Source organism: Neovison vison, chromosome 7, assembly GCF_020171115.1.
Source record: "Neovison vison isolate M4711 chromosome 7, ASM_NN_V1, whole genome shotgun sequence".
Lineage (NCBI taxonomy): Eukaryota > Metazoa > Chordata > Mammalia > Carnivora > Mustelidae > Neogale > Neogale vison.
The window spans coordinates 165,438,760-165,453,362 of record NC_058097.1 but is presented as its reverse complement, the minus strand read 5'-3'; the positions used below and the strand labels follow the sequence as shown (position 1 = coordinate 165,453,362).

General features: G+C 36.6%; 1 protein-coding gene across 1 annotated transcript in view; it reads left to right on the top strand.

Moving 5' to 3' along the window:
- SAAL1 (serum amyloid A like 1) overlaps window positions 1–11,561 on the top strand; it is a 28,551-nt gene extending 16,990 nt beyond the window's left edge. The window contains exons 8-12 of the mRNA XM_044258921.1: window positions 596–678; window positions 767–955; window positions 5,520–5,713; window positions 7,957–8,049; window positions 8,742–11,561. Coding sequence (XP_044114856.1) covers window positions 596–678; window positions 767–955; window positions 5,520–5,713; window positions 7,957–8,049; window positions 8,742–8,834 — 652 coding nt within the window. The 3' untranslated portion in view covers window positions 8,835–11,561. The remainder of the gene's footprint in view (window positions 1–595; window positions 679–766; window positions 956–5,519; window positions 5,714–7,956; window positions 8,050–8,741) is intronic.
- Window positions 11,562–14,603: the final 3,042 nt, after the last annotated feature.

Below are 14,603 nucleotides of genomic sequence, written 5' to 3'. Positions count from 1 at the left end.
CATAGTGCCTGAAAATAGTAGTTTATGAAGTATTTGCTGAACTATCTTTTTTATCGTTCACTGTTTTTTACTTAACATTTTGAGGAATTAAGATTGTGAATTTCCAGGAATCCAAGCTGTTGATCACAAAAATTATGCTTAACATCGTTTTAGTATTCTCAGCAAGGGAGCTAGGGGAGTTGTGGAGTTTTGAGAATGTCGTTACTGTTGGTGCTTGCAGCAGTGGGCTTTTCATTCATCATATAAATGTTTTAGTTGTTTTTCATCCTGATTATTCCAGTATGCCAGAATGAGGAAGTATCACCTAGAAGGTTTCTGCATTGTTGCTTTTGTAGGATAGGGCCAAAAAAACTTTACTTCTCATTCTTGTGTGTTGATTATATTCCAAAATATTTCCTTGTGTTTTGACTGTTCCCCATACCCCCCCACACCCCGCCATGGAAATGTAAGCTGCGGTGAGCACTGAAACTTTGCTGTTCCCTGATTAATCCTCAGCACCTGGGGCAGTGACTAGTACAGAGTGGTATTTGTTGAATCAGTGAATGATTGTGTCCCATAGAGTTGTTGATTTAGTGCTTTTGCTTTTTGTATGTAGTTCTGAAAATCCAGAAGGGCTCGATGTTTACATGCATATTTTACAACTGCTTACCACAGTGGACGATGGAATTCAAGCAATTGGTAAGGTGTTTTATGGGGAACCACTGGAGTTACTCTTTGAATTGTTTGCTCTTGTTAGAATACTATTTGCTTTATCGTTTTTATTAAGTACAGTGTCCTGATACTGGAAAAGACACTTGGAATTTACTTTTTGACCTGGTCTGCCATGAATTTTGCCAGTCTGATGATCCACCCATCATACTTCAAGAACAGAAAACAGTGCTAGCTTCTGTTTATTCAGTGTTGTCTGCTATCTACGCATCACGGGCTGAACAAGAGTATCTAAAGATAGAAGAAGGCAAGTACCATTTTAGTTCACTAAAGTAAGTTCTGTTCTTACTCTGTCAGATTTTAAAGCCCAGGCTTATGATTATTGTTCATGTGGTTGGTTGGTTGGTTGGTTTCTTTCTTAGTGCTTTTATTCCCCTGATTATAAAAATAATGAGGGGAATAAAATACAAAAAATTGCTTAATACAAAAAAATTGCAAAGTTTATAAAAGGACCCATAGCACTTGTAAACCCACTATCCGGAGATCATTACTGTATACTCATATGCATATATATCTTTAAGTCCTGCTTTTTAGGCAACTTTTCTCATTTAGAAGTATAACTTGAATATTTTCCTATATAAACAATGTCTTTCACAGAATGATTTTTTTTAAATGACTACAGTTAAATATAGAATCTATCTAGAATTTATTCTATGTCTTTCACAGATTTTTTTTTTAAATGACTAAAATTAAATATAGAATCCATCTAGAATTTATTCAGGTGTGACATGTGAAGTATGGTTTCAGCCTTTTTTCCAGATGGCTACTTAGTTGTCTTATTAGCATCAGTTTGTGAATAAACCAGTTTATCTATACTGATTTGAAGTTTATTATGTTCTAGTTTCCTATGTCCTGAGTTTCCCTATATATTTTATTCCCTTTTATTGCTCTACTCATGTATCATAGCCATAGTTTTTAAATGTTTTAATGTTGAGTAAGGATAGTCCCCTTTCATCCTAATTTTTCAGAATGTTTTTGACTATTATTTTTATTTAACACTGAATTTGATTAACAGGTTATGAAAACAAAAATCTTCCTGATATTTTTATTATGATCATGTTAAATTTATAGTGTTTAAGAACATGTTTTTCCATTTGTTCAAGTCTTATTTTATGTTCTTAGTACCATTTTATAATTTTCTTCATAAAGACCTTGCATATCTCTATTTGGCCTATTCCTAGTTATTATATCTTTTGGGTTGCTAATGTGTTTGACATCTTTTTTTCCATTAATTATTGTTGTTGGAATATATGAAGGTTATTGATTTCTGTATATTAATTTTGCATCCCATAGTAACCTTACTGAGTTCTCTTAATACTTTTAATAGTTGTTTCTGTGATAATTGTGGGTTTTCTCTGATACTGCTTTGGATTTAAGTTAGACATCTTTTTGTCTTTTCTTAAGTTAAATATCATTTTTCTGCCTCTGATTTTTTCTCTTACTTAGTAGGTAGCCTTGTGCCTCTGGTAGTAGAAAAACATCCTTACCTTTTTCCTGACTTTACTGGAAATGATTTTAGTGTTTAACCATTAGTCATGATACTACTATTTACATTTTACCATTTAAGGAGAAATTAATCTATTCTTATTTTATTAAGTTTTTAATAAAAAAAACTGAAAACAAAAAAAAAAGTGTTTAGGAGCACCATTTTGTATATTTACATTTAAATAAACCAATATATGGTTTGAGTATGTAGATCTAACATTTAGGAAGGTGAATATTTTTGGTCTAATGGTTACCTTTATAATTATGACTGCTCCAAAAATAGAATTATAACTACTCTCCAGTCTTTAAAAAATCATTAAACTCTCGGGGCGCCTGGGTGGCTCACTGGGTTAAAGCCTCTGCCTTCAGCTCAGGTCATGATACCAGGGTCCTGGGATTGAGCCCCACATCGGGCTCTCTGCTTAGCGGGGAGCCTGCTTCCTCTCTGCCTGCCTCTTTGCCTACTTGTGATCTCTGTCAAAAAAATAAAATATTTTAAAAAAATTAAAATTAAAAAAATTAAAAATCATTAAAATCTAATAACAGAAAATGTATCTCACTGTTAACAATTCCTTATCAGTTTTTTCTGGTACTTTCAAATTCAAGTCTCAGGGATGGCATTCCTGAATTATATTTTAAAATATCTTTTTAAGTTTTTTCTTTGAGAGCAGTAATTTTGTGTAGGATCTCTTTTCTAGTCTTTCATAATTTTAATATTCTTCACCAAAAAAACAAAACAAAGCCCTCTTTATTCTCATTCCCTTTGTTTTGCCCCTCTGTCTTTCTGACATCCTTGTGCCTTTCTGTGTTTTGAGCAGTTGTCTTCCTTCCTTTGTGCTCCCCTGCCAGCTTTGCCTTCATTTCAGTGGTGGCTTGAATTTTTCTGTTAACCTCTTCTTGAGTTCTGCCAGCTGAGGTTTCCTCTCCTTTTGTTCATTTCTTAGTCTGAGCTCTTCTATGTCTGCTTGGTGCTTGATTACATGTTGTTTTAAAACTTAAAGCTAAATATTATCTTAATATGTGTAAGCTTCCATGACAGCCTCTTTTGGTATTCTTCATCTTTTTTTTTCTTGTCCCTTTTCTTTTTTCTTTAAAGTGTCTTTGTGTTGCTCCTATATTGGTTTCCTTTTGCTGACTCATCTTTGAATGACTTGTTTTTCCTGGACTAGCCATTTGTAGGGAGTTGACATAGGAAAGCAGCTAAAGCTGTCATCTAGGCTAATAGGAGTTGGGTCTGTGAGTTTTCCTGCTCTTTTTACCAGGTGACAGATGGCTTTGGTTAAGTCTTAACTTTCCCCTTGCCATTTGCTTCCTGTAAATATGGCTTGTCTCTGGGATTACTCATTTACCCCCTCTTCCTCTTTTTCTTAGAACCCCCAGAGGTAGAACCCCCAGGGGAGCTCCGGCTGCTATCTTGCACATTCCATTCCTGCTCTTGCAAACGGGGTTCTGGATTTGCACCTCAGAGTATGTGCTGTACCTTAAAAAAATGGACTTTCCTGGCTGTTCCTCAGACGTGCAGCCTTGGGCAACCTTTCATCACTTCCTTCTGCACCTTCTGCTTGATTGACACTACTTTGACACGATTTCTGCTTACCTTGTCTTTGAGGTTTCTGCTGTCTCCTAATTTGATCTAAGCTGGCATTTGTTTTTTGTTGCTTATATTCTCCCCTCCTCCCCCGTGGTGGATGGTCTTTCTTATCTCCTTACATATATATGCTTTCTGGTGAAAATCATGAGTTTTTATTTGCAATATTAGGAACATATCTTTCTTGATGTTATGGGACGAGGTGTATTTTATCTCCCCCACTTCTCAACTCCCTGAAACTTTATGTATGATTTTTATGATTGGGGAGAGAGTGAAAAGACGCTCTTTGAACTCGAAGCCACTAAATAGCTGTCACCGGTCATCCTGCCCTAAGCTTTGAATAAGGGCTTTGCAGAGTTCAGGCTCGGGGTGAGAAAGAAGAATGGTATAGTGTAGATTGATGTGACGTACAAGGACATCAGGGAGTAGAGAACTGAGAGTTAGAGTCAAGAGTTAGTGACAACACAAGAGAGTAGGAATAAATGCTAGGGGACTGTAGTAAAGCAACCCCACAGGATGGGTGCTTTGAGGAGGTGACATTGAGTTGAGAAATAAGGGACAAAATTTCCCTAGTTTTTTGATTTTTTTAATTATAAAAAAATGGCACTTTCATGTACTATAAATGACGTAAATCTGGAAGTGAAGTTAGATTGTTTAAAATCAATATACTGAGTTCAGTGCTACAGAAAATTTTGTTTCCTGGATTTGTAATTGTGATGCCCAAATGGTTGGGTTAGAATCAGTGGTTGGATCAAAGTGAGATACCCTTCACCATGTTCATGCTATAACATATGTTTTGAGGTTGAGCTTTAGTTTTACTTTTTATGTTCAGTTTTTATTAGAGGCTAATTAAAATGATTATTCAGTCTTTTAAGAAATCATACTGTTTTTGAAATTTAACTTTAACTTAAAGAAATACACAATTTAAAAGCTTTAAGATGTCGATGATAAAAAGTTTAAAATTCAAATCCTTTTCTCACTGTGGCTTCCAGGGCACTGCATGATAGGACTCTTGCTCGGCTGTCTAAACTTGTCTTGTGCCCTCCTTCCCCCTTGCTTCCCTTGGCTTGAGCCACAGTGGCCTTTTTTGTTCCTCAGGCCATTTCCTTTTTGGGATTTTTGCATTTAACTTCTCTCTGCCTAAAACATTTTCCTGGGCTCTTGGCATTGATGCCTCTCCTGTAGTTCGCACCTCAGAGAGCTTCCCCTACCAGCGGCTTTATTATATTCCCCTTTAATTTCCTTCATAGGTAGAACTCAGCCAAAGCTCAGATGATCTGTTCTATTCATTAGCTTATTTGAGAGTATGAAAATGGGAGCCTCTTGAAGGCTGAAGCCTCAGGTCTTGTTTGCCATCATCTCTGGTACCTAAAGTAAACTGTCTAGCCACCAATAAGTTGTTCAGTACTGTTGAATGAATCAATCAGTCAGCAAAAGGAGGAAAGACCAAATTTAACTGGTTAATTCTGTGCTTCTTTTTTTTTTCTGTTTAAATTTTTTATTTTTTTAAATTAACGTATAATGTATTATTAGCCCCAGGGGTACAGGTTTGTGAACACCAGGTTTACACACTTCACAGCACTCACCATAGCACATACCCTCCCCAATGTCCATAATCCCACCCCCCTCTACCTACCGCCTCCCTCCCGCCGGCAGCCCTCAGTTTGTTTTGTGAGATTAAGAGTCTCTTATGGTTTGTCTCCCTAATTCTGTACTTCTTGATCTGTTTGTACACTAGATCTTCCTCTAATTGACAGCCTGATTCGTGTCTTACAAAACATGGAACATTGTCAGAAGAAACCAGAGAACTCAGTAGATTCTAACACTGAAGAAACAAAAAAGTCTGATTTAACCCAAGATGATTTCCACTTGAAAATCTTAAAGGATATTTCATGTGAATTTCTTTCTAATATTTTTCAGGTTTTAACAAAGGTAAGAAAGAAGTATTGATGGTTTCTTCAGCAAAAGAAAGTCTGGATTGCTTAATGCTCTAAACTTTACTATCACTGTATAATTTTTTTAACATGAAAGTAGTATAATGGGGCAACTGGGTGGCTCAGTCGGTTAAGTGTCTGCCTTCGGCTCAGGTCATGATCTCCAGGTCCTGGGATGGAGCCCCGCATCAGGATCCCTGCTCAGCAGGAGTCTGCTTCCTCTTCTCTCTCTGTCTGCTCCCCCTGCCTATGCTTTCTTGCTCGAATATTACATAAATTTGGGGAAATAGAGAAAGAAAAAAGTTACCACTCTAACTTTATAATCCTAATGTGGCAACTGATATGGTTTGGTATGTTTGTATATATGTTTTTCACATACTTAAAATCCAGTATAAAGAATTTTATAGGCTGCTCTTTTCACTAAGCATTATGTTATAAGCCCTTTTCCAGAGTCTAAATTTACTGAAAGACCTTTCATTGAAAGTCAGTTTGTTTAATACCCAATTTGTCAAAAAAGAAAAAAAAAATGGTTTTCATAACTTATTGAGACTTGTTTTAAGGGCTGTTCTTCCTGAGTTTGCTCAGGATTGTTAGCATATTCTTCCTTTTTGAGCGTGCTTTCTATCCATATATTTTAGAAAAAAATTTCAATATAACTTTGAAGAATATATGCACATTCATTGCATTTTTTAAAGAAGAATATTTCCTGAAAGAAGTTTCTCTTATTCTGTTAATTTGGTTTTTTGGTCAACTGTTCTGCTTTTTCTAGAGAGAGGTTATTACTTGAGTGTGTATTTTTGGAAGTTAGATTCCTGGGCTTGGTATTGTACAAGTGAAGATGGCTGAGGCTTAATAGCTGCATATTGCCCAAATGTATTTATGTGAAAATGTTGGCTTTACAAGATTCTTACTATTAGGTATTACAATTTTTATATCATGTAAAGTTCAGCAGGTGAGAAATTGTGCCGTATTTTGATTTGTATTTTTTTTTTAAAGATTTTATTTATTTATTTGACAGAGATCACAAGTAGGCAGAGAGGCAGACAGAGAGAGAGAGGAGGAAGCAGGCTCCCCGCTGAGCAGAGAGCCCGATGTGGGGCTCGATCCCAGGACCCTGGGATCATGACCTGAGCCGAAGGCAGAGGCTTTAACCCACTGAGCCACCCAGGCGCCCCGATTTGTATTTTTTATTAGTGAGGTTGAACATCTTCCCATATATATATATATATTTTTTATTTTAGATTTTATTTATTTATTTGAGAGAGAGAGAGCTTGAGCCGGGGTTGAGGGGTGGGTGGAAGGGCAGAGTGAGAGAGAGAAGCAGACTCCCTGCTGAGCAGGAAGCCCAACATAGGGCTCAATCCTAGGACCCTGGGATCATGACCTGGCTGAAGATAGTCACTTAATCCACTGAGCCATCCGGGTACCCCCCCATATAGTTGTATATTATCTGTGTTTCCTAGTTTATAAATTTATCTATTTTGATTATTTACATGAACTCTTCAGGCAATAATAATATCTTTTGCATATTCATTGCAAGTATTTTTCACATTTTTTGCAGTGACCTTTGTTAATGCTTTTTGGTTTTGGAGTGATGTTTATTTTTAAGTGACAGGAATATAGAAAGAAGGTAGACTGAGAATAAACCAGGGATAGGTGAAATTCTTATGTGCCATACTAATGGAATATGGATTTAATCTTGAGGACTGAGGAGCTACTGAAGGTTTTTGTTTTAAGGATCAAGTGAGATGATCTGTTTAGCAAGATTACTCCAAAAGCAGTGCGAGAGAGGATTAAAGTTGAGGCTGGAGGCCTGCAGACCAACCAACAGGCTCTCATGGGTGGTAATCTTCAAGAGTGATCTGAAAAATAATAAGACCCCAAACAGCAGAAGGGTTGGTGGAAAGAAGAGGTGGGATGAGAGAGATTTAATAGAGTAGAATTAAACTCTTAGGAGGAGGGGTCAGCAGCAGCAGAGGAGGAGGAAAAATCTCGGCTGTATCTTAGATTATTGCTTTGTGTAGCCGGGTGGGTGGGTGGGTGGCAGTGGCTTTTCCTAAAATAAGGAGTACAGTGGAACAGTGTTTGGGTTACATAATGAGGAATGATGTTGGGCTCAGCTTGAGACATTTGAAATGCCCGTAGGATCAGTAGGGAGTTGCATATACTGATTTGTATTTATTATTCAGATAAAGCTTCAGAAATTTTCCTTTTTTAACATTAAATCTTTGCTTGTTTTAGGAGACTGTGGCTCAGGGACTAAAGGAGGGCCAGTTAAGCAAAGAGAAGTGTTCCTGTGCATTTCAAAACCTTTTTCCTTTTTATAGTCCAGTGGTAAGTATGAGTAAATGTATAGGTGGCTGAGTATTAGAGGATTACTGTATTGTTTTTATGTAAGTGCTTGCTCTCTGAGGCCATTGTCAAGAAAGATCATGCGTACAATTCACATGACTTAGTGCCTTCCTCAGATAGATGACTGCGGGGTAATTCATGGGAGTAGCCTGAGTAGTGAGTGATTCTAATTTAAGAGAAAGGAGTCAACATTGAATTTATTGGACCTCTTACTGTTATAAAGTAAATCGCATATACATTAAGCAAAGATAAGATTCTTGGGTAAGAATACAGTAGGTTTTTGTCGTTCATCAAATTCCATTACATTTGCTACCATTAGAGACAGTTTTAAAATAGAAACTTTTGAAGTATGAAAATGAAGTATGGAATGTGGGAATGAGAAGCCATGTCAACAAGGAGTAGGGTAATAAAACTCAGTAATGGACGCTAAAGGGGAAGCAGTGGGAGTATAAATCGTAGTTCAAGATAAAACTAAATGGTAAGGGCTAGTCACTTTGATGTTTCAGGGGACTACCTGGGAATCCGTATTATTGTCATCTGGGGATCTGTCACATTTCTTTTCCTCTGGACTCTTTAGAGACCATAGGTAGAACATTTTTATAGTCAACAGCTGGTATTTTAAAACCACATTTTCTTCTACTTGTATTTATTTGGCTCTTTCGTTTGACTCACAGATAGAAGACTTTCTCAAAATTCTACATGAAGTTGATAAAACTCTTGCTGATGACCTGGAGAAAAGCTTCCCAAGTTTGAAGGCTCAGACTTAAACACTGAATTGGAGTTTCCTCTGCCCAATAAATGAACTTTACTTTTGGCACTGACAGTTGAAATTGACGTGTAGGAGATGTTAGGTAAAGCCTATTGGACCCTCATTGTCTGGTATTACACCCATACCCTTCTCTCTGCCCCAGTCTTCTCTCACTTAATTCGGCATTAGAATCTGGAATTTCCTCTGCTGTCAAATACACCACCCCACATGCATTTTTTGGTGGGGCGGTGGTGGGGGGAGGTATGGTTTTGTGTTAGTTGTCTTCTTTAGGTAAAGAAAAGAGAAATACAAGCTTATCATTGAGGTTTTTTTTAGGTTGAGGACTTGGTAAGGATTTTCTTCATACCTCTTAATTTGATTTTTATGTGAGAATTTTCTATTTGTCTCCCCTGCAAGTACATTCAGCTGCACAAATAGAAAACCCTACTCTAAGAGCTTAATCTGATAGCTTTTATGTATCTGATGCAATAAGAAATCCAGTGGTGAGCAGTTTAGACCAAATTTGTTGACTCAGGGATCCTGATTCCTTTTACCTCCCCGTGTAGTCTGTGTGTAGACCTTTGTGTTCATATTTATTGTCTTTTGGTTAAGGGGACTTTAACATCTTTGGATCTTCCATCCACATTCAGGCAGGAATAAAGGAGAAAGAGGTAAAGGGACTTTGTCCTTCGAAGTCCTTACCTTCATATTTGTAAAGGACATTCCTCCCTGCCCGGAACTGTGTTGATGGCCATCCCTAACTGCAGCTATTTGAAATAAAGTCTTTTTTTTTCCCCCCCTAGGGTCTTTAAGAGAGAAAGGCATGAAGAGTTCTGAAAGGCTTTTTGATAGTCTGTGATGTTTGCTACAGTATACAAGCATATCTTAGCCTTTTGCGATTCTTAATTGTGTTGATTGTGTGCTAGATTGTCATTAACAACTAACTCAGAAGCAGGTTTTAGTTTATACAGTTCATTTTTTTTTAATGTTGTAACTATGAAGATAGAAATGTAACATTTTGATGAAAGTGTATTAGCAAGAATCTCTATTTTCAGCATAATTCCAGTGGTTGGATTTCAGAAAATGATTTGCTTGAGTGAGCTTGGAGTTGTTTAAATTAAGATGGAGGGAGTTTAAGAACTTCGGACTGTATGCAAACTGGGCTTCATGTGATTTCCCTCACATACATTTTTATCCTTGTATAGTGCTTCAAAATAAGATCTGTGCAGAAAGACAGCCAGGGAAGCTATTCCCTATTCTTAGGGAAGCAGTTTGCATTATTTAGTTACTGAAAGTAGAGTTTTTAAGAAAATATGAATTATGAATAACAAAGCTAGCTTTTTACCAGTCTTCAGGTAGTTTTCTGGATTATTTACGCAGCTGTGACTATTAATCTAGTTTTATTTATGAGATGAGGTGAGCTTTGGATCCTCTTACTGTGCTAGCTTCCCAGCCTCCTCCTTTGCATAAAAAGCACAGCCATTTTTTTAAACCCCTCTTTTGGTATATAGCCCCTTCTCAGTTTATTGCAGAATCTTTCTAGCTTTGGTCTTATCTCACATTTTGTCTTTTTTCCTTAAGTGACTTTTGCTGATAAAACATTAGGACATACCATTACTGAGAAGAGATACACAATTTCCAGTTTGGAGGTAGTTTTATTGTTGAAAATATTCCTGCTGAAAAGAAATGAATATAAAGTTAAAATCTTACTGTTAACTGTGATTAGTAGGTTTACGCTATAGGTTTTCATGTCTTTTGTGCTGACCGTATCCTAGGCCGAATGTGACTGTATTTAACGTGAGATCTCAAGGGCACTGGTGAAGTCGCTGCCTGTGTATGTGAACTAATGTGAGTTTGCTCCTTGGTGCCTTACAGATAGAGGCTACACCAGGTGGAGCTATCACACAAAGTAATCTTTCTTTGCAACAGAACATTAGGAATAACTTCCAAAGCTGTGATCCTTGAGGAGGGGTAAGGGAGCTCTTTTTATTTAGGATTTGAGATGAATATTCAAAGGCAGACCTTTATCATTGCAAGCAGAGGCGGGTAGAAGGTCACACATACATACTTAGAAAATATGTCTATACATGCATTGTGTGTTGTGTTAGGAAACTTGTCTTCCTTCTGGAGCAGAGATCTTAACATGATGAGGCAGAGGTAACTCTCGGACACTTTATGGCCCATCTGCACAAGTGTTGGCTTAGTGGTTGAGCCCAAACTGGTCAAGGCTGGCTGGAGCTCAATTCTCTTGTTGTTAGTTTCTGAAAGAAAATTACCAGTTCCTATAGGGTGAGCTCAGTGGATCTGCCAATGATACCTGCTAGCTAGTACTAAGAATTCCATTTTATCTTGAAGTTTAAGGTGAAAGGTACAAATAACCCTGTAAGAGCAATATTCCCAAGTTATTAGTCATGTTTACTTGAGTGTATATGAATTTCGCCTTTTGTTTTAGAAATAGCACATTTTAAAAGGGAAGCAGAAAGCTCCTAGCTGTCTGAGGGAAAGAGTGCCACTCCAAGTGGGTAAGTCACCAAGGGAGAAAAAGGATATATTTGGGAAGGCTCGGAATGTCCAGGTTATTTTCTGTTTCCCATTTTTTCGTTGGACCTGCCCTGTCACTTGTTACTAATTGCTCTTGTAACATGATAAGGTATTGTATATTTTCATATTTTGATATGTTTGCAAACTTCCTAAATCTATAAATTATAATAGTTTTTTAAAGAAATAAAAAATGAGCAATGCTGAATCTTTTTAATACTATACAGTCTGATGAATTCACCCCCCAAATTTAGGACTTGCATTAATTACAGGTGATATTTTGAAATGGTGCTTTCTCCAGGAGCTTAAATATGAAATTTGGAATTACATGTACAAATGAAATGAAAACTTTTACTATACTTTGTTGCAGAGAAGGGGAAATGTACAAAATGAACTTGGGTTATTATTTGTTAAATGTGTTGTTCTACTTCTAATTAAATTAGAGTTTGATTTTTGAAGTATCTAAACCACTTAAGACCAAACACTTATGACATATTTTCCTTTTACTCCTCCCCACCAGTCTACATAGAGGCACAGATAGAAAAAGTCATGCAACCTGTAGCAGATTTGATCATTGTTCTCAAGTCTTCACCTCTGTGTACTCATTCTCATTCCATGGCTTCTCAGTGGGTAGAGTATACTTCTGTGTTGCTTGACTTTGAATTTGGCCAAGTCACTTTGCTTTGGCCAATAGAATTTTTTTCTTCATTTGTAAATATGTATATTTAATATACACATATTTATGTATATTAATATATTTATATTTATGCTAAATATCAAGAAAAGGACTTCCTTAGGATTGATATATATATTAAATATGTATATTATATATATAATAGAAATATACAGATATACATACCTATGATATATATTAGGGAAAAAACCCTACCCTAAACATAATTCAATCAAAAGCAGTCAGTTTTAATTTTTCATTCTTTACTCATTTTGGTTAATGAAGGTTTTACTTCAATATAATGAGTATGCAAACGTGCGTGAGTCTCTGTGTCTGATGTTTTGATACAATACTCTGTTAAGGGTCTGCAGCTATGCTGTTACCAAGTACAGTATCCTCTGGACACATACGGCTACTGAACATTAGAAATATGACTAGTCCAAATTGAGATAAATATAAAACACATATCAGACTTTAGGAAAAGTAGTAAGAAAAAAGTAATATAATATTTTTCATCAATGTTTTATATGGATTACATATTAAAAGATAATATTTTGGATATATTCAGTTATAAATACATTATTAAATTGCATCTTTTCTTTCTAGCTTTTTTTTTTTTTTAAGATTTTATTTATTTATTTGACAGAGAGAGATTACAAGTAGGCAGAGAGGCAGGCAGAGAGAGAGGAGGAAGCAGGCTCCCTGCTGAGCAGAGAGCCCGATGCGGGACTCGATCCCAGGACCCTGAGATCATGACCTGAGCCGAAGGCAGCGGCTTAACCCACTGAGCCACCCAGGCGCCCCTCTTTCTAGCTTTTTAAATGTGACTACTAGAAAATTTAAATTGTAGTGATTTAAACTTTTTTTTTTTTTTAAAGATTTTGTTTACTTATTTGACAGACAGAGATCACAAGTAGGCAGAGAGGCAGGCAGAGAGAGAGGGGGAAACAGGCTCCCCACTGAGCAGAGAGCCCAATGTGGGGCTCAATCCCAGGACCCTGGGATCATGACCTGAGCCGAAGGCAGAGGCTTTAATCCACTGAGCCATCCAGGCGCCCCTAACTTTATTTTTTATTTTATTTTTTTAAGTTACTTTTCCTGAATTATTTATTTACTTGTTTGCTGACAGATTTTTTTTTTTTATTAACACTAGTAATATGTGAACACCATTTTTCAAAATCCTAACAATACAGGAAGGATCAAAGTCCTTTTTCTCTACACTCTGTAAAATTCCTAGCCCCACTTTTATGTATTTACGTAATGGCCAATAGAAGGTTAATGGAACTGATGTAAGCTGAGTACTTAATATACTATTCTTTTTTAAGGTTTAATAATATTCCTTTGTGTGTAGATACTTCCTTTTCTTCATCTGTTTCTTCATCTGTAGGTTTGACCCCTATCTTGGCTTAGTGAATAATGCTTCCGTGAGCTTGGGAGTGCAGATAACCTCTTTGAGATCGTGATTTCAGTTTCTTTGGATATACATTCAGAAGTAAGTTTGCTGGGTCAATGGTAGTTTTTTTTATTTAAAGATTTATTTATTTTAGAGAGAGAGAGCGCGTAGTAGGTGGAGGGACAGAGGGGAGGGGAAAGAGAATCCTGACACAGGGCTCAGTCTCACAATCCTGAGATCACGATCTCATCCAAAACCCGAGTTGGATGCTTAACTGACTGTGCCACCCAGGCACCCCTATTTTTTATGTTTTTGAGGAAACTCCATAATATTTCCATAGTGGCTGTTCCAGTTTCTGTTCATAGTAACTATACACAAGTGTTCCTTTTTCTACACATCTTCATTAATACTTGTTATCTTTGTATTAATGATAGCCATCCTGTGTCTGGTGTGAAGTGATCTCTCATTTTGGTTTTGATTTGCATTTCCCAGGTGAAGAGTGATGTTGAGTATTTTTTCATATACCTCTTGGCCATTTGTAATCTCTGATGAAATGTCTATTCATTTCTTTGACTAAATTTTTTAATTCAAGTTATTTGGATTTTTTGCTATTAAGTTGAAGGAGTTGTTCCCTGTATATTTGATGATTAACTCATTATAAGGTACATGGTTCGGAAATATTTTCTTACATTCCATAGGTTGCCTTTTCATTTTGTTGATTGTTTCCTTCTTTATGCAGAAGCTTTTAGTTTGCTGTAGTCCCACTTAACTAGGTTTGCTTCCGTTGCCTGTTCCGTTGGTGTCTTTCCAAGAAGTGACTGTTAAGACCAGTGTGAAGATGCTTTCCCGTTTTCTTTGTGAAGTTTTACCATTTCAGTCTTACATTTACAGTTTTATCCATTTTGAGTTCATTTTTATGTTTGGTGTAAGATAAAGGTCCAGTTTCCCTCCTTTTTGTGGATATCCAGTTTTCCTTAACACCATTTATTGAAGAGACTCTCCTTTCTCCATGGTGTATTCTTGGCACCACTGTTGACATCAGTTGTCTGTGTATGTGTGGGTATATTTCTGGGCTCTCTGTTCCGTTCCATTGGTCCATATGTCTGTTTTAAAACAATCCCATTTTTAATAGTATCAAAAAAAATAAAACATTTAGGAATAACCTTAATCAGGAATCAAGGAGA